General features: G+C 41.7%; 1 protein-coding gene across 3 annotated transcripts in view; it reads right to left on the bottom strand.

The window, feature by feature from the left end:
- Positions 1-125: 125 nt before the first annotated feature.
- Positions 126-19983, bottom strand: part of dlp (glypican dally-like) — a 61679-nt gene continuing 41821 nt past the window's right edge. For 2 of the 3 annotated variants that reach the window (XM_018025759.2, XM_026814149.1), the window contains exons 2-8: positions 7746-7916; positions 5358-5500; positions 3416-3664; positions 2927-3095; positions 2143-2551; positions 1713-1882; positions 126-1295 (exon numbers count right to left, since the gene is read on the bottom strand). In XM_018025759.2, the coding sequence (XP_017881248.1) occupies positions 958-1295; positions 1713-1882; positions 2143-2551; positions 2927-3095; positions 3416-3664; positions 5358-5500; positions 7746-7916 (1649 nt within the window). In that variant the 3' untranslated portion in view covers positions 126-957. The remainder of the gene's footprint in view (positions 1296-1712; positions 1883-2142; positions 2552-2926; positions 3096-3415; positions 3665-5357; positions 5501-7745; positions 7917-19983) is intronic. The other variant, XM_026814148.1, reaches the window with a different exon arrangement.

The following is a 19983-nucleotide window of genomic DNA, read 5'->3' as shown; positions in this document are numbered from 1 at the left end:
TAATATTTATTTGAATATTTTCACTAGATTTGTATAGAATGTCTCCTTTCGTCTATTTTGTTCTTAGGCTCGACGAATCGTCGGAGTCTAATGACGACTAATATTAATCTTTTACTTTTTTCTTCTTTTCATTAGATTTTTAATTATCTCCATATTTTTCTTCATTTTATTTTTAAAACTTTATCACAGGAGTCCATTCTTGATCGGTTGTTTTGTCGAGATCCGATTGCCAGGACGATTGTAACTTGAATGTCGGTTAATAAAATTGTTCTGAATACGAATGAAAATAATTGCCACCTACAAATCTGAGATCGTAGATAAAAATAAATCGTCACATCGAACAAATTTCTTTCCATCCGTGTTTGAATCGAGCACACTTCACAAATCGAGTACAAAGTTAAGGAATCATTTAATACTTAAAGAATTACAAGAAAAGGAAGATTAAACCGTACGAAATATCTGTTACACGCCAGTCATCGCCTTAATCCCGCCGTTCTTTTCGTGTCAAAAATTTAATCTTTATTTGTCAACAATAGCGTACGAATACGCGAGAAAGCTTCAAAAAAAGCTTGAATCCTAATCCTCCTAGTGCCGGCCTTGCCACTCGTATTGAAGGCACGCTCGTCGGTCGTGAAAAGTCTCAGAAGTCGGTCCTAGCTATCGATCCTTTGTCCAATGAGTCCAGTCTTCTCTTTCTCTCGGACTCCGAGCCAGCAGAATCAAGTCGATAATCCCATTAGCTTATCTCTGAACACGATATGCGATTGAAAAACAAGATGCACCGTGGCTCCGTGAAAAAGAGAAACACGCTTTTCAGTTCCCTCCTTCCTCTCTTTCTCGACTGGCCGGCATTTTTTTCTTCAATTCTTCTGCTCCAGTCGAGGAGGAGCGCGTTTATCGTTAAAAGGAATAATTATTTACATCATTCTCTGCACATTCTCACCGAAAACCACACGATCACAGCCACTCGGTGAGGCAACCACCGAACCACATCACAACTATGGGCACGAGATACGTCGTCAACGCGCGAGACAGCGAAATCTTTTGTCTGGTCGCGCCACTGCCTACGCTGGACGTGGTATTTTTGTTGCTGATGGCTGGATTCTGTTCCATGTCCACTCGCGGGGGCACAACTTCCGGGTGAACCACTGGCGGTGATTGCTTCGGTATTTCCGGAGGCGAAGGTTTCGGCTCGTAACCGGAACCTTCCTTGAATCCGTCTTCGTCGTCTGTAATCGTATCCTGATCCGTACTGTCTCCGGAACCACTTCCTGACCCGTTCCACTCGGTATCTTCTGAAAATAGAACCGGTCATACAGGTCATCATCAGATGATTCTTAAAAGTCGAGATTCTATAGTGATGATGAAACAAAGAATTTCCTGGATTTGATTAATAATTTTATATTTACATTTAACTCAGGCATGAAAATTTAGTTATTGTTCAACTTTCAATCCGTCAACCACTTTAATTACTATAAGCATGTTGATTAAATTTATAGTTCATGCAATCTAATATATCTGTTTTTGTTATTACGCAGATATATGAAATAGAGTATTACTTTAATTGATTGCAAATTACTTTACATTTAATTAAGATCTAATTTTAGCCGAGTTGCATACAGGCGTTTCGATTGTTCCATGCTATTAATTGAATGCTGATGATTGAGATTGATGATAAGGTAAATCAAACATTGGTGACGTGAATGACTTACCTGTGTCTATCCAATCGACGTCCTGTCCGTTATACGCAGACTTGAGCCTATTGGTGATAGTGGTCAATGCGAATACCTGATCCCTGACGATTGTCGGCCTTGGTCCGAAGCTCCGCACTTCCGGATTCAATGTCTGAGTTTCTCCATTCGACGAGACTGGGTATTTGTATCTAAAACAATAGTCACGAGTTCCTTCATGCAGGGATTTTCAACAATATTAAATTCAAAATGTATAAAATTAGAGTTGAGACTCTTAAGGTAGCTTGATAGCATTTGCAAAACATATACAATTTTAATACAAGTTGAACTAAACAATAGTTAAAGTTTCGAACTCTTATTTTCCGTAAAGAAAATATATAGGGTTCCCGTGAAAATGAATCCAAACGAAAAAGGAATAGTAGTAACTGAACCAAGCTCTTAAAATACTCACTCGTCCACGTGCGTGCCATTCCAACACTCCTTGGTATTACTGGGAGGCACCACCAGACCGTCATTGCACAGCTTATAGGGCAAATAGACCCAGAATTGCCTCGAATCTCGAACCCGTTGCCGCGTCTCCTTCACCAATTTATCTAAAATAGCAGCAGTCGAGGCTCGATCGTCCGTCGACGTTTCTTGATCAAAGTTCAACGATTCGAGTTCCAACTCCCGATTGTCTCGACGACGCCTGCGTCTACCCAATACAGGCCGACCGCAGCCCGTGAAAACCCTTTGTGAGACGTCGTGGCTGTTCTCTTGAAAGTTCATTATCGCCTCGGAAATTTTCAGGTTTATGGGTCGTACTAACATTTCGATGTTGAACGGACCTAGCAGTCGATCGGCCACCTTGTCTACAGCCTCTGGAATTGATCATATCGCGGTGATTTAGACGAGTATGTACTCGTGCTACTTTCTTAAAATATTACTATATATAAGAATAAAAAATATATCATTTGGTAGTGTGACGTTAATTGAAGCAAGGACAGACGTTATTTCCTGAATAAGAGAATCCGACGATTTTAATGAGATTTCAAGGATTCCTAACGCGATATTTGAGGAACGTCGCAAGCGATTTGTCATTACATTACATTATAGTTGAGGGCTTCGCCTGTTCTCACGCAATCGCTAACAAACAAAATATACTCTTGGCCGCGTCACGTGCACTCGCTCGACATACGCGGTATACCCGGACCTATATAATTAACAACGGAACAATGCGTATGGAAATTACTTACCGACAAAGTGATTCCATTCAGCGTCCAGTGCCGCATGCTGGGCTAGGCAACCCTTCATCACGTTGGCACACATGTCACCGCACGCCAGCACGCTATCCGCGATCCCGCTGCAGGACGGACAAACCGTCATCCTTGTGAGTGCGGCGGCACAATCCACCGAAGGCTTCAACTGTGAAAAACCGCAAGATTTTCCAATTACTTAATTCCAATCATATTAGTAGTTTAACGATGTATAGGCTATATAATTAAACGATGCTAGCATGTTGAATTTACTATAGATTCCTATCACTAATAAAATTGTAAAATTTGATTAGTTTTAATTTTATTAGATAATTCATCGGTTTTTAAAAAATTATAGTGACTTAAAATTTGCATGTTCTCTTAATTCTAATTTTCTAACTTTTTCAATGAAATTATAATTATACCAATATTCTCCATAAAGATTGTATAAGCAATTTTAATATCGTTGTTACCTATTCAGGAACTTACCGATTGCATGTTCTTCAAGACGTCCGCAGCGACCGTTAAAGCCTGGCTAAAGGCTCTCGTTGCAACGAAAGATCTCTTTATTTGCACCCCCAATTTCTGTGGAACATCGCCGAACGGTCTCATCTCTTTCATGTGCTCTCCCACGCATTCCAAATACTTATTGTCAAAATTGTACTGGCTGTTCAACACCGTGAACATCTTCTGATACAGAGTATTGAAAAAATTGTCCATTGCATCGTCAAGATCCACCTGAAATACAAACGTGTCCCCCCAAAATTAATGTGTATTGACGATAACTTCTCAACACAATCGCAGAGATTATTCTACTTCTCAAAGTCTGAATCTCGACGCACAGTTTTAGCAATAATCTATATAGTCTAGAGCTGCATCTGAACACAGTTTTAAAACCAATCGATCGTCGTGCTCGTGAAACAAAGAACAGTATCGGCGAGATTGGTCGACTCGTCGATGAGCCATTCACAAATATTCCTTTTTAATTCCTATCCATCCCCGATATATTCGAGCATCGTCTCAATCGGAGGAATAATCCTGCGGCTCGACGGAACGTATTATTGAACCGTGGGGAGGAGGATGAAAAACGTGCAAAAAAGGGTGGAAACGACGAGGAACATAGCAGAAAAAAAGGGAAATGGAAAGGCGCAAAGATAGAAGAGAGAGAGACAGCAGTCTACCAATAAATTCAAATCTTTCAATTCTGCAAAGCGACATAGTACAATATGTACATATATGTATAGGCATACATATCGGCGTATAAATTCGTTGCTCGGCAGCGCGACGACGCGTACGATTGGAACAATAATATATTCATGTGAGACCATTTTTGAGCGTGCATGAGCGTGCATGAGCGTGCACGAAACACCCGAACCAGACCCGAAGTTGCGCTTTTGAATAATTCTGTCTGGTTTGAATGACAACCGGTTTCCGAAAACGTCGTCTTAATAATCCAAAACCACTAATTATATTATATTCATTTTTCACTTTGCAGTTCCACTTCAGTTCCAAGCTTACTTCCTTCCGCGAAATCGATACTGAAGCGACACGACGAACCGATATCTCTGTGTGATGCGTGGGATGAATATAAATATTGGGAAATAACTCGCTAGGCTACATTGAAATAAAAGAAGGTCGGAGAAATAAATTTAACGAAATTTATGGATATCGCATCCGCGGATGAAACCACAACCAGAGACAACCCCTGAGCATTAATTTCAATACAGGAGACAAGTTCTGAATAGATAAAGTGAAACTAACTTCTGACAGCGATAGTCCTTCGTTGAGAAGGGGAGAGGGAGAGAAATCAGAAGCCGGGATATTTTCTGGCGTTTTATCGGGAAACGCTGGGCGATCCTTGAACGTCAGAAGCATTGATTAAACCCGCCTTCGCACGAGAAGCTTTCCGCTACCTCCTTCCTTCCCCCATCACAAAGTCTCGTCGCTCGCGGTTAAACGTCCGCTGGACGAGGGTCGAGGTTCCAAAAGTTTCACCCTCCACCGACGGTGGTGGGGGAGGGTAAGGGAGACACAGGCGGCAGGCAGCCTGGGGACACGGAGACGGATAAATTTTTCCGTCTTTGAAAATCGAGTCCGCGACCCCTATCGATTTTATCGTGGAATTTGATTTGGCGCGTCGCAAACGAAATTGGATAGTCGTCTCCCTCGCGATAGTCTCGATGCGACTCGTTAACATCGTGAGAAAGTAGTTTGAATGCCAAGGATTGTGACAGTGATTAGAACGAAAATCTGCAGATCATTTACGAGGAGAGCGGAGAGGATTGCGAATTTCCGAATTGGATGTGATACGGCAAAATGTATATACACATGCAATTCAACTAATTGACGTGATTTTGTTACGAATCACTTTACATTATCCGTGACACTGTATCGACAAGTTCTACTAAAACAAAGATTATGAAACACTCACCGTTCCCTTGGCATAATAATTTTCCAGCTCCTTGAACAGGTCTGTAAACACGTACGCATTCTGTTCATACAGAATTCCATAAGTCTTCTTGAACATTTCGTGAAAGCCTCTCTTGCTGGTCGCGAGAAGATCTTTGAAGAAATCTACGAAGGGGAAAGAGGAACAGGTTTGAAAATAATTTTCCAACAACAGTAAACGCGATTAGTGTGTGTTAGTATAGACTATGCGCGAATACTAATGAATCTGTAATAGGTCTGAATAATAAAGGTAATTCCTTTAAGTGCGCGGTGTCTTAATTGTCCCGTTATACCGATGGGAATACCGAAAGCCGATTTCCGCCCGAGAAACAAAGATATCCCTCACTTGAAATTCGCAAACCAATTATTTGCACCCGAACTTTCTATTTATTGACGTTAATTTACTCATCGAGATTCTTGGAATGGTGGAATCTCATTTCTATTTATTTTTATTACCTTTATACCTTCGTACCTTTTCGCTTGAACTTTTACAACACTCCTTTTAAACGTGGGCTCGCGGAATGATAATTTTCGGCTTAAATTAGAAATATGGGTTTAGTTTAAAAATCGAAGGATTAGAGAGGTTGTAAACGAAAGCGAAATCTTTGAAAAGAGGGTGAAGGGTGGTGTCTACGAGCTTCGTTTGGAACAATGGCGTTGACCGTTACCGGAACACCGTCAGAGGAGTAAGGAGCTAGGTACCACCCTCGACACGAGTAACCTTACAAAACCGTCACAGTCCTGAACCCGTTCTTATCGTCACTTCAGTCGCGAAGAATGTGATTAAAATTCCTTTTAACGACGTTGGGTACCGAGGAAAGAGACAGAGGGAGCGAAAAGGAAAGAGAGAGGAAGGGGACGGGGAGAGTGAGCAGGTAGACGAGGCCTCTGTGTAACGAATCGTCGACGGCGGCGTCGACGGCGGCGTCGACGGCGGCGGCGACGCCTCGGCAAAAAGCTTCAGGCTCCGCGCCGCGTGAAAGGGGAAGGAAGCACTTAGCCTTCCGACGACTGGCTAGGCTAGGAACTCCGTCCAGGCTTTTAATTCGCGGCACGATTCCACGTTTGCGACGACGTCCCCTGAACTTTACCAAAGATTCGACGTAAACACTATTTTTTTCAATTAAAACGTCGCAAGGATAAGCACTAAACGCTTCGTAATCAAAAGATTGTTCAAGCACCTCGAATGCCTCGAGTAAAATGTACAAGAAACGAAGCACAGTCCGAATTGTATTCGTCTTTTACGAACCACGATATCGTATCTTACAAGATGCATCTTGAATTTGTTATTATACATTCCTATTACTATTAAAAAGCTACCTGTAAAATTTTAAATAAATTCATGGGATTTTTGAAAAATTACATAAACGTATAGTCAATACATTCTTAATGTACAAAATATTAAATAGATATGAAAATCACTATCAAACTCATAATAATGTACTTTACTTATTTCGTTTAGGATGTAAAAGAAGTGGGGAAGTCTGTAGAAATGAATTGATTACTGAAAAAGTTGATAAACTAACGATTTCTAAGACTTGTTCCCTTTCACTGTTATTTCCCTGTACCGGTGCAATTCCTGCGCACCTCTTTCTCCTTTACTGCTTCTTTCTGTTCTCTGTCGGCGCACTCCTATCGTGCGAGTAGCGTGCAAAGTGGGTACGTAGGTACTAGATGCGGCTAGGTGTAGTGGCGCCTCAAAGGGAAGCACAAGGACCGCCAGGGAGAAGCCGTGGTCGGATGAAAAGGGCACGAGGGAAGATTGAAGCTCGAAGAGCTAGAACTCGCACGCCGGAACGTAATTTCGTTAATGAGAATCGTTAGGCGTCTCTGAGGTTTTCGACGTGCCGCCGACTAATTTCCGTCACGATCGACCGTGTCGATACACGCATTTCGATTTCAAATGATACGGGTGACATTTTATTAGAGGGGTGCCGTTTCCCTTTGAGTTGTTTTTCCAGCAAGCAAACGTTTCATCAGCATTTATATTTCACTGATGAAATCACGACACACATTTTTAACATCTAGCAAACTATTATAATCGCATGATCATTGAATTTTTTAACATCTAACGCCTTTTTTCAAGAAAAATATTTCAAACTTGTACGTTTCCCGGGCTAAAGAATAGTAGTCGTTTGCAAGAGGAACGTCTGGCTCGCGAGAAAATGTTAGTAGATCTAAGTTTTTAAAGGTAGCTGATCAAACGAACCTTGTACCGACTGCCTTCGAAAAGCAATCTTTTACCGTTTTTTTTTTTTTCGTTGTAAACGTTTTCAAGTGGAATTTCAGGCAACCCCGACGCGAAAGCAGCGGAGGAACGGAAGAGTCAGTAGGGAAGTGATTAAAATCGTAAAACGTAGGAGATGCTCACTGTGAAATCTGGTTCCTCTCGTCGACAGGACCTGGTGCATCCGCTCGAGAGTTTCTTTGGTGGCTTTCTCGTGTTTGTCACGTGCCCTCGCCTGCAGTCTCACCTCCATGTCCGCGGAGCAGCACACCTCGCCACCGCTTCTCACGCTGCCGCATATTTTCAGCTCCTTTGCTGGAAAAAAGAACGGAAAACGAGATTGAGAATCATCGACCGTGGCTACACACCGTCTCGTTTTTTAGTGTCAATCCGCAAAAAAGGGAAGCGTTATTCAGACGCCGCCGGATCCATATACGTTTGATCGTCGGACAATGATTCATTTTTCTCTTATAGATGTTTCACTCTTTACGTTTTTATTATATTTTTATTATCAAGTAACTATTGCGTGAAATGAAAAAAATTATAAAAAATATGTGCTGAGCGGCAACCAATGGCCATTGCAGCAATACTTTTATCACTCCTCTTCCGTTTTGTTAAACACCCGAATAGACCAATTCTTGGAAACCCATTCAACGAGGCCGACATCGAGTATCCACCCCATCCACCCTCTATGTGGACCCGCAGCGCGACAATAAGCCGCATTTTTATCGAGGATCGCAGAACAGGGCGCAACGTCGGCTCAGCCCCACGCTGTTCGCTTATCGGTCGATCGTCAGGCTATATCTAACTCTTATCTGCCAATATTTCCAGTCTACCGTCTAAGTAAGCTAATTTCCAACCACTCGGAACTCCACCTCGAACTTTCTCCTTCCCGGCCTCCTCCTGCCGTTACGTCTTGTTCTTTTTCACCCTCTCTGTCTGGTCGGCTTCAAACTTTCGAACATGCCATAAAAGTCCCGATTCGTTTCCGGCACGATGAATTGACTGCGTCGTGACTGCGTCGTGACTGCGTCGTGACTGCGTCGTGACTGCGCTTCGCCACCCGTTCCGTGTGTTCGCACATAGCCGAGGCTACGCCAATAGTTAACGAACAAACTACTTGCATAACTCGTTACGATTACGCCAGCGTAGTCATAAAAGAGCAATTCCTAACTTGGCTCCCATCCTTGCGGAGGATGCGACCAGATCTCCTATCACCCGTAAATCTCCTACTATTTATTTTACTTGCATGAGATTTTTTGTTATGAAAAAATGTCGTAAAATAAAACATAAATATTAATAAAATAAGCATGATCTACTTTTTTTCCATTACAAGTAAGGACACAATTAGCAAAAGACAACAGTTCTAATCGCAATTCGTAAAATTGGACATTTCACGTAGTCTGACTCCGGAACTGAATCGAGAGATCGTCCAGTAAATTGCTTCGAGCGATACGAACCGCGTAAAAAGGCGGCCGACGGATAAAAGGGAGAATCACGTGAAGAAGAGAAAGGAGGAGAAACAGAGACGTATCTTGAAAGGTCCAAGAGGCATTTGACGAACTACCATTAAAAGCCCCTCGCAGCAGACACCGAGACGACCCCTCGCGTACGGCTTTGCATCGAGTAAAGGTTGTACGCGCGCGTACAGGCGCACATGAAGGGGAGTGAGAATTACGCGGTGCGCCGTTTGATAGCGCCTTGACGTTGCTAAGACGCCGAGATTTTACTGTCGCGAGACACGCTTCCGTGTGACAGTCGCGACTTCGTGCCGGATGTGCTGCCTGCTTTCCCATAAAAGAAAGAAAACAAACTCGCGGGCGAAACGATCAGAAAAAACCACGAATCGATAAAACAGCGTGGCCGGGTATGAGGGTTTATTGGCTGTGAATTGAATCATAAGAATAAAAGTAAAAATACGAAGCAATTCGCGGGAGCAGTTACTATTGAGAATTAGAGTTTGCGAATTTGTTCTAAGCAATTATTATTACCGGAGATTAAGGTAGCTCACTATTTGGGTAACGTATCAAGATGGAGGAGGGCCTTACAATCGGCTTATTTTAAAATAATTCCCCGTAAAAAAATCTATAACCATATATTTTTTTTAATGAAAACGTATATGATATGAAATCGCACGAGGTATTTATACAAAAGTTTTCATAAGCTCCCGTGTTAAAAATAACAATTTTCTAATGCAGTTTTTTAAACAATTTTCACGGGAACCGTACAGTATATTTTCTTTACCGAAAATGAAAGTTCGAAACTTGAACTATTGTTTAGTTCAACTTGTATTAAAATCGTATATGTTTTGCAAATGCTATCGAGCTACCTTAAATGAAAGAAATTATTTTTTATGATACATTTAACCGACTTGAAAATTGTCAAATTTTTTTAACCGTAAGATGCGTCATTCTCCTCAGCTGTATTTCTCTAAACATAGATCAACCCCTGATCGATTACACGTGTCTCCATTCTACGCTGACGAACCTTTAACACACTCGATTGATCTTACTTTAATCACGTCGAACGTACGAATCGCAACTTTCATCTATTCTTTTTTTAAATCAGTTTTTAGTGACAAAAATTTTACCACCTTTGAATATTAGATGTGTAAAAACAGCAGTGATCGCGTTTAACGAAGGAGATTAATGAAAAACGGCGAAAAACAAGGATAATCGAAAAATGATCGGAGCTCGGTCGGCAGCCGCTTAATGAGATTAAACCGGACGTAACGTGGTCACGCATGAATTTCATTTCCAACCCGACCGGATGTCACCGGACAATCCCGTTTGTAATGAATCGGCCGGAACGGTATCGTCGAATTAGCGGAAATTCTCGCTGGATAACGTCCAGACTGATGAAACGCGATCGATCGATTGCCCGATTTTGCCCAGTTCGGAATCGAATTTCGAGGTACCTTTGCAGCTACCGGAAAATTGCAGGGGTTCAACCTGGAATATACTATGAATATCCCGTTTCGTGCTTAGCAGCGAATGAATACCATGTAAGGCTACGCTGTCAAGGTTAGAAGGGCTAACACGATTAGAAATCACTTTACGTTGGGGAAGACTGCGAGCGATACGCAGCTGTAGCTATTTTACGGGGGAAATGAAAATTCGAGGACGCCTGTGGCGAACTTCCTTTGATCTTTTCGGAAAAAAATGAATCTGTAACTGCAAATGATTGTCAAACGTTTAAGATGAAATACGCTAGCGCTTAGAAGAATATCATCAATTCTGAATTTGTGTGATTCATGTGCAATAAATCTTGTATTAGATTCTTCTTTGATGTTTCTGCGGTATTAACCAAACGCGGTACTTGGTGCATGTTTGCTATAATTACAACAGCGAATCGACGACAACGAAATCGCACGACAGAGTTTCGAGGTCGTTCTCGCGCATCCGAAGTAATTAGTTTCGTTTCGTTTAATCTTAAAATGGGAAGAGGGAGAGGGAACTGATTGAACAAACTCCGACCTACATTAGCTGAACACATCACTCGATTTTTCATACTCAACACATTTTCTTCTCTCTCTCTCTCTTAGATCGATACACTTATTAAATACGACATAATCCGAAATCTGTTTGTTTACTCCAGCTAATTTGTTTTTTATACAAACAGTACGTTTACACATGTAGCTAAATTAGAGCTGAAGTAAAAAGATAATCTGTTCCCTTTTTGTAGTTAGAGTTGATTGCAATAGAGTCTAACAAGTAAACAGTTTTGTCGCGTTTTATCTTTCGCCCTCGATTCTTCTTCATTATACATTCTTTTTCCGATTACCGTGCATACTAGCGGGTCGTGCGTAACGGCGCCGAGAGAAAAGCGTTGAGTGACGTCTTTTGACTGTCATTTGAAAGGGCGTTACAGGCGGAAATTGGGAAATTTCCATTGTAAGTGGATTCTCGCGAATAACGTCGCTGGGGCCAATCCCCATCCGGCAAAGGGAGAAATTCACGTCGCCGCCACGCTGCTATCACAAACATGAAAAACCGTGCACCAGACTCGGGAGATACACAGTATCTTCCGGCGAGATTTTTTCCCCCGGAGTGTTCGTCACTTTTATAATCAACGAGAGAGTATCACTAACCTTGAGATATTTATCTCCCTCTACTTTTTACATTATAAGAACTGTGCTGTTAGTTAGTTAGTTAGTTGAGAGAATTTATTTTTATTGAAGACCATTTTTTATATGATATGGCATTACTGACTGTTATTATACTAAATTATGAATATTAAAACTTTGGAAGTTCTGTCGCTTTCACTCTCAGAACTCGAAACTACGAAACCCAGATTATCCTATTTCCCTATTCATGTCCCCGTTTAGGGGCTGTGTGAATTGCAGCCATTGTCGGCAATACATCGCCTCGAGAATCTTCACGATTCGAATAGAATACAAATGACATCCGGAATACAACTTAGTTCCTTCCAAGAACAGCGACCAACAAAAGCTGTTCTCTGGCGAAGAACCGCGAGCTGAAAGTATTTGCGCTGTTAGAACGGAACACAGTTGTTCCGGGGCTAGAAAAACGGGGTCGTTCCAATCGAAAACTGACGTTCCATCTTGGCGAAATTGAAAGGAAGCAGAAAATTAATAGGAGCTCGGACGTGGTTGCCAAATATTTGCATGGTGAGTCCCGGCATTTCCATAAAAGTGAATCCCGAGGCTTGTTTTCTCGGAATCCACTACCTCCGATTGGAAAAGGGAATTTTCTCCGCGAATAACTCGAGGGGTCGAGGGAAGTTCAGGAACGGCAGTAGAGAACGTGAGAATCAAATTTTCGCTTTTGTTTGGTCGCGATCGAGTCTGAATCTCGACGACGTGAACTCGATTCTTATAGTTCACTGATTGTGTAATAATAAAAATTATTTCTATTTAGTTGTACAAATTCGCGGTTAAGATAATCTCACTTTGAGATTTCTTCGTCAGTCCAAAACGAATGAAATTGAAAAAATACCAGCGTAAGATCGCAGTTTTTACGTTTTCCATTACGCGATACAGATATACGCGCGTTAGTTCTGCCCACCATCCGTGGAATCCCGCGGCGAGTTCCCATTAAATATTTACGAGCGTGCCGAATCGGCCTGTGTCCGCTTGCTGGGAAACGCGGTGGGCTTCTTTCTCGCCAGCGTTACCCGTGGACGCGATCAATCCAGCGTCGATGCGGCAGACAGAGGGGACCGACCGGCGTCCAGACGAGCGTCGTTGTCGTCAACGACGTCTAGCGTCGTTGAACGGGAGCGGGAACGCTTCGTACAGATTTCAATCCACTTACATCTGGCCAATTATTAACCACGGAGGATTCTCCATTCACTGTTTAGTGAAAAATTGTGTTCTCGCGTGAGAACAGTAGAAATTACTTCGCCTGGAACATCAATCCTCGTACCGCAAAATACGATTACTCAGATTCGTGGCAAAATTTAGCGGAATATTCGATTAATTTGAGAAATAAACGAAAAACGCAAATTTGTCGGAGTATTGAAAAAAACTAAAAAGTAATTTCGTCGAACCATTTCAGATATGCGACTAATTGCGCGAATACGCGAGGATCCCGTTTCGTGTAATATGTACACTTTTTAACGCGGAAGCTCACAGCCAAAGCAAACGAACGAGCGAAAGTGAAAAAGGGAACGGTAGAGCGTTTCACGGCGAAACATTGGCTGCTATGGCATTATTTGTCGCTCTCTGCTATGGTTATCCCGCTTAACAAAGCCGAACGTTGACGTAGCCGTAGTAGCCGGATATGTACAGGGTACAGAGAGGACGACCAACGAAACGCACGATTTTATCGATCGCTTCGAACCCATAGAGAAAGGCACCGTGTATCCACGCGACAAAACCAGAACTGTCTAAAGTGGGACCACCGGTGTGTAACAATGTAACCCGGCACGTTGGTTACTGTTTAAAAGCAGCGACACCTATGTAAAATACATTTATGCACAGACTCCGTGTGTACATGTATATGTATATTCCATTGAATGAGAGAAATAGAGAGAGAGAGAGCGCGAAATTAACGATCATGATAATTGTGCCAGCGTGAAGAAAGGGGAAATCCTGACACGCTCGGCGCACTCGCGAGACCGAACTCTCCGTTCTCGAACCCCTGCCTGCAAACACCTTCCCCTATGGTGAATACCGGTGTATAGCCAATATACGGGGTGTCCCGTTCAGGTGATCGTTAGTTAGGCTATTCATTTCGCGTCGCATTAAATTTAGAGAGAGAATTAGATTGCTCTCTCTAACTCTTTTTGCACGGTCTTGTTTCCAATGAAGTTGATTATAATTTTATTGACACGCGCGTCTACTACTTCCTAAATGCATACATGTACTACGTTTTTTATCTTCAAGATTCTATAGTCGTTACGTTCTTCATCAACAGTCGTCAGAATAACTGTAGGATGATGATTAAAAGTAGGATGTAATTTAGACGTTTTAACAATTTAGACATTTTTTTTACGTTTTAACAATCGATGTTAGTCTAGCGAGTTGAACAAAAGCAAAACGCAAACGAGGCCATACTAATGGGAGACTGTATCGAGTAGAGACTAAATAAAATTTTCCGATAAATGACATCGTGCTGGGAGCTTGAAAGCTGCTAGGCGGAAGGAATCATCGAGCAGACACGTACACCCCGTATAAGGGCGCGTTTGTGTACACGCGAACAGTTGTGTTCGTTAGGCGGGCTGAAAGAAAAGCATTTGTGAAGTTTCTCGGCTTCCCCAGTTGAAAATCGAAACTCGTTTGCGCTCGATAATCGAAGAAAAGCTGGGCGATCCTGGGGGAAGGGGCGGGGGGTCGAAACAATCGTAGCGAACGCGGGAGCCCTTAGGGTCAACGTCAACAGGCTTCCACTTTTCCAATCTTTCTCGTATAAGTTGGCTCGTCGACCGAGTGACTGAATAAATCATAAACGAGGAAAGAAGAAGATTCGCCTGCGACGTGTGCGACGCTCTTCTACGTGTTCGATTGATTCGAATTGAAACCGAACCCAGAGAGGGACAAGTTCACCGTTTAATAAACATGTACTTTTATTGTTTGATTTACATACGTTGTCGAAGAAACGACAAAGAGAAATTTTGTTAATACGTAACGCGAGAGAATCAGAGTTTTCTCGCCCGTCCCAAATGCCACGATTAACTCCAGTTCACTCTCGAAAATTCTTTGCACCGTAACAAGACCTTCAATCTTTCCCCCTTGAAACAAACTCGAAGAAACTCCGGAGAAAGTGCATAGACTCTAGAAAGAGAGGCACACCTGCGAAAACACGCAACGGAAAAGTTTCGCGGCGCGTCGTCGGTGGCGTGATGTTGGCGTGCAACCGGCGGATTTAAGGTGTTTTAGGACGAAGCTTAGAGAATGGGGTGAGAAGACATAGGGTTGCTAGGAGACACCCTCTTCCACATGTTATATTGCATTACCCTATGCGACTCGTGCTCGCGGGGGGTAACGGTGAATTGGTTGCAGGAGGCTCAAGGTTCTCGGTTCGATGCCGGTTCGAGGGTGTCTGCGTAGAGAAAATCCCGGTGTCCTTGAGGATTATACCACCTTTCCTGACCTTTCTCTACCTTCATTGCGGGTGCATGCGTCCCAGAGGCCAGGCCATTTTTCCATTTCTGGACACTGTTGCAAACCTTGACCCAGGCAACCCCTCCGGCGGCTTGTGAAACAGCCCTGTCCGTTTAATCTTTCGCGAGAGGGTGATTTTAGGGATAATTTCCAGTTGACGACGCGTGAAATGGTTGCAGCTACGAGGCATGCGAGAGAAACAGAGAAACCGAATGAATCTGACAGTACTCGGCTAGCTTTACTTACTAGTTAGTAACTGATACACGTAAAACATTTTCGCGACGGTATTTAACTCAGTCAGGATACGAGAAACAAAGAAACCAAAAGGCGACGAAAGAGGAGCAGCGTACGAGCTAACAGGTGGTCCATAAAATAGCCAACCTTCCAATATAAGCCTCTCACGAACCGCACCCTCCTGGACAAGGTAAATTTTGAAACTACCTGCGCTAATTAGCTGGCTAGGAGGGTTTTCCCACTTTAATATCATTCCTTCCCAGGAAACTTTTATAATTCTCAAGGAAGTAGGAAAAATGACAAACAAAAACTTCTCAATCTTTACCTTTTTACTCATATTAATTAAACACAATGAAGGAGAGGATAAATTGAGAAAGGCACGAAAAAAGCTTCCCCTGCAATGATCGTTACTTTGTATTTTTGCATTTATGTTAATTAATATTATATTATACATTTGTTACAATCATTGCGCGTGCGTGTGAGCATTAGGAATGCGAAGATTCGGTATAATGTACGCACAGGTAGATCAGTCAGTAAGAATCAGAGTGATAGATAGAGCGTGGTTGTTACGATTCACGGCGAGACATATCGAGCGAGAGAATAATCAGAGCAATCCCTTTGGAACGTTAGCCTTAAACCTTAATTAGTGTACTAATAATTATTATAATAAACTCATATTATTAACGACCTCAACAAAACTGCAACACATTTAATAATTACAGGACGGCTACTGAAAAGAATTGCTTCGTCCGACGGAACAACTGATTCAATACCTACACCCTACCTGCACACAACGGACCAGAATTTTATTTAAAAGTAGTCAGGCCTACTTTCCGGTTTCTTCTAAAGCTAAAAAACAGCTAGCTATCGGTTTCCTCGAAAGCATAAACTACGCGAGAAATATCCGTGTGCTCGTTCTCAATGATTAATTTGTATTCATATCGTGTCGTGTCTCGTATTCGAGCGTACATAGAAACAGGGAGGACGAATCGGTCCTCGTAAAGCAGCCAGAATCATTATAATTTAGTCGTACACTCGTGGCCTCGTATCACCCGAAAAAAATATCTTTTTACTTGCCTGCCGCATATAAATGAGCCATGAAACCGGTCTAACAGATGGAACTACGATAGGTAAAAAATTGCATCCTATAATCGTATCAAATTCATCGTCTAGAAATTCGTGCTTCAGATTTAAAAATAAAAATACGGTTATTTGTAAATTAAATATAGAGACAAATTAATTTCATACAAGTTCATACAAGTTATTTTTTGAATCTTTTTGAGAAATCAACAGTAAACTGAAATGTAACTTGTCTCATTCATTTTTAATATTACAGAATGCAAGTATTTTTTTACCAGATTTTACTAGAATATTTTTACCAGAGAATTTTACCAGAATACGAATGTTATAAATGCAAAAAACGGCAAAGGCCTTTCTCCGTAAGAGCAAACTAACGATTATCGAGTCTCCCTGTTTTCTATTCCAAGACTGAACAGGTCTACAGACAACACTTTGACGTGTAATAATACGTTTTTACTCTGCAATCATCGTGCAAGTGCGAGTAACAACATTATAACATGTCATGTGTCAATCGTTATCATAGGACTCATTTACGTGATTTCTCGTTCCACCGTGTAATTTTCTTCTACTACAATTTTTCTTACAATCGGGAATCTGATAAAACATGTGAAAACGTAATGAATTAATTTATCTCTTACAAAATCTCGTGGCAGACAAATCATAAGTCAAACTAAAATTGCTAATTACTTAAATACATGTATTCTATGTTCTATCTATAAATCGACATTGTACGGCCTTTCATATAAGAATAGTACAGTTTTCATATAAAAGCGTGATGATAGAAGATTAAAGGCAAACTAGAGAAGTGGTCTAATGACCTAATTCTTATTCAACAAATCGGCCTCTCGAAAGTGTGAATGAAACACTTTTCTACGAGTGAGGCAGACAATTATCAGCACGTAACATTTTCAGAGAAACGAGTAGTCAGCTTAATTCGAATAATTACAGTCACCGACAGTCGGAGGAAGAAGAGGGAAGGAGAAAGGGAGAATCGTTCTCTGTGTTGCTCTCACTCGGTCGACGAAAAGCCCCGACTCCGGGACCCCTGAGGAACAATAGGGCCTTCACCGCCTGCGTTTTAAATAAAAGCCTCTCATTCCGACGGCTGTGCCGGGCGTTTATACGCCCGGAAAATATTCCTCTGTTTATAGTGGCCGAGTTTAGATCGGCGCCGGCATCGAGACGCGGGTGCACTGACCAAAGGACAACAACGTCCAGCACATTTTCTAAACATAGTTGGGCGTGCCGTAGTACATTGGTCAGTGAACTCCTTTTTCCTCGACAGGATGTTGAACATAACATAACGCGCACAATACCGGTAGTCGCGGTTTACCTTCTGTGAAATATCGAGGGGATTCGGAGCTCGCCCGATCTAAAGTTTTACGCGCCGATGTTTTACCACCTAATCGACATTTATTACGCGTGAAACGAATACGTCGGACTCGGGCTCTGTCCAAACTAAAAACTACAACAATGAATAGATTACATAGCTTTAAAATTTGTTACGCATGAAAAGGAAGGAACTCTCCTAATACATATGTATTATCTAATTTATCTATTGTTTGTCTCTCTCCTCTCTGTATGAGCGATTAGAGCTTAGTCTGAAAATCTTGCAAATCCTTATCATTTAATCTACCAGCGTCGAATGATAAATACACCCCGTATCGTCAAGGGAGAAATCTGATTACTATTGTGAATCAGTTTCATTGTCGGTTGAACATTGCATACGGGCGGATCAGGGACGGAGTGTGTTAATATTTCATCCCGTACCGTACCACCTATGCTCTTGTCCAGCTTCGAGCAAACACGCGCACGCACACGCACGTGGCCAGCTTCTATTTATTTTATTTGACCCTCATACGTCAGTAACGAGCACCCTGACGCCTGGAACAGCATCTCCGTATGCTCGATAGCGCTACGTATATTTACTTCCCGCGGCTGTTTGTGAATGGATCTATAAGAAGACAGGATATTCTCGACGGTAAAACATTACTCGGGCTAAACATAGACAGAACTAGGAAGTGCGATGAAACGCATAATTATCAGGATTAGAGTACGGATTTTATAAAAGAAATGCAATTTACGATAAATGGAAAGGTTGCAGTGGAATGCGTGGAAATATCTTCAAAAATTTTCTATCTAAAATGCATTTCTTTATCGGACTATCATTAACGTTTTATTTTGCATAAAAATCCGCACCTTTTTTTTTATAATTTATTTTTTTATAAGCTACTTTCATTTTATCTATCTATCTATCTATCTATCTAATAAAAATGATCAATTCGTTGTCTCGATTCAAGTACTCAATGCCAGAATTAAGAAAATTGAGCAAAATATATGAGAAGGTTCAATGAATCCAATGGTCGACGCAAACCACGCGAATAATTGGGTTATCGAGAAATTACAAAGAAGAGAAGACAAATAGCGGAAGTAGCGACGAGATTAGATATGTTTGTGCTGAAATTCCGCGTCGCGACATTTGGCTTGCGCTCGAAAATGTTACATTCCTGATAAGACAGTGATAACGTTAAGAATGGTCGACGACAATTCACTTGAACCCATCACCGTATGACATAATTCAAGAACGTCCCCGTCGTTTAGTCGATCTTATCTGGCAGAATTTCGTATCCGGCAATGAAGCGCGACGACATCGATGCCGTTTTGCAGTCTGTACACAGAGATATCGTCTCTGACTATAGGTATCATCGGCACGAGGCTAGAAAATTGACGCGGCGCAGAAGAATAAAATTTTATGATCCACCGTTTTATGGTAACCGTTCCGACGCTTGTTCATGCTTTCTCCTTTTCTTAGAATGTATCCGAGATATTTTTTCTATAACTCCCAAATGATACGATACCAAAATTCTCACAGTGTCGCCAAGTGGAAACAAAAAACATAGTTCGCCCCAAAGAAGTTTAACACGGAACGACTTAATTGCTTAACGAGTCAGATTATGCAAATAATCATTCGTTCTACCCACGTTCATCTAAACCGTTTGTCCTGTGGATTACGGCGTCATATAAAGTTACTAATATACTGTACAGTATGAAAAACTGAAGTCTCGTATAGCTAGTGCCTTCCGGTAGTTCTATGAAATAATAGAATAAAAAAAATCAATTACTTTCTAAAATTAAGATTTTTTTTATTCTCTTTGAATTTCTTATATGCAGCAATACGATTTTTATTCACTTTTCGGTCGAGACTCTGTTTCCCTTTCCTGGAGGCGGACAGAAATTGAGGCGTTAAAAACTGGCCTCGCCTTCGTGTCCTATAAATCTGCCGCACGTCGACCAAGAAAAAATGTCTCTGCCTATAAATACATGTACACTACGATGACTTCAAATGGATCGTTTCGGGCTGACCTTCTACTTACCCATTCACGCGTTTCACTCGTCAACCCTTCGACTTTCATTACTTATATGTGTCTATTTGTAATTAAGTAAACAATCGAACTATCAGAGCATAATCAGCGTCGATTTTCAGTTAAATTTTTTATCTTA

The sequence above is a fragment of the Ceratina calcarata genome, unplaced genomic scaffold (genome assembly GCF_001652005.2).
Source record: "Ceratina calcarata isolate Rehan_Ccalc_2016 unplaced genomic scaffold, ASM165200v1 scaffold368.2, whole genome shotgun sequence".
Classification (NCBI taxonomy): domain Eukaryota; kingdom Metazoa; phylum Arthropoda; class Insecta; order Hymenoptera; family Apidae; genus Ceratina; species Ceratina calcarata.
Note: the sequence above shows the minus strand (reverse complement) of the source record. Positions and strands in the feature narration are given on the sequence as shown.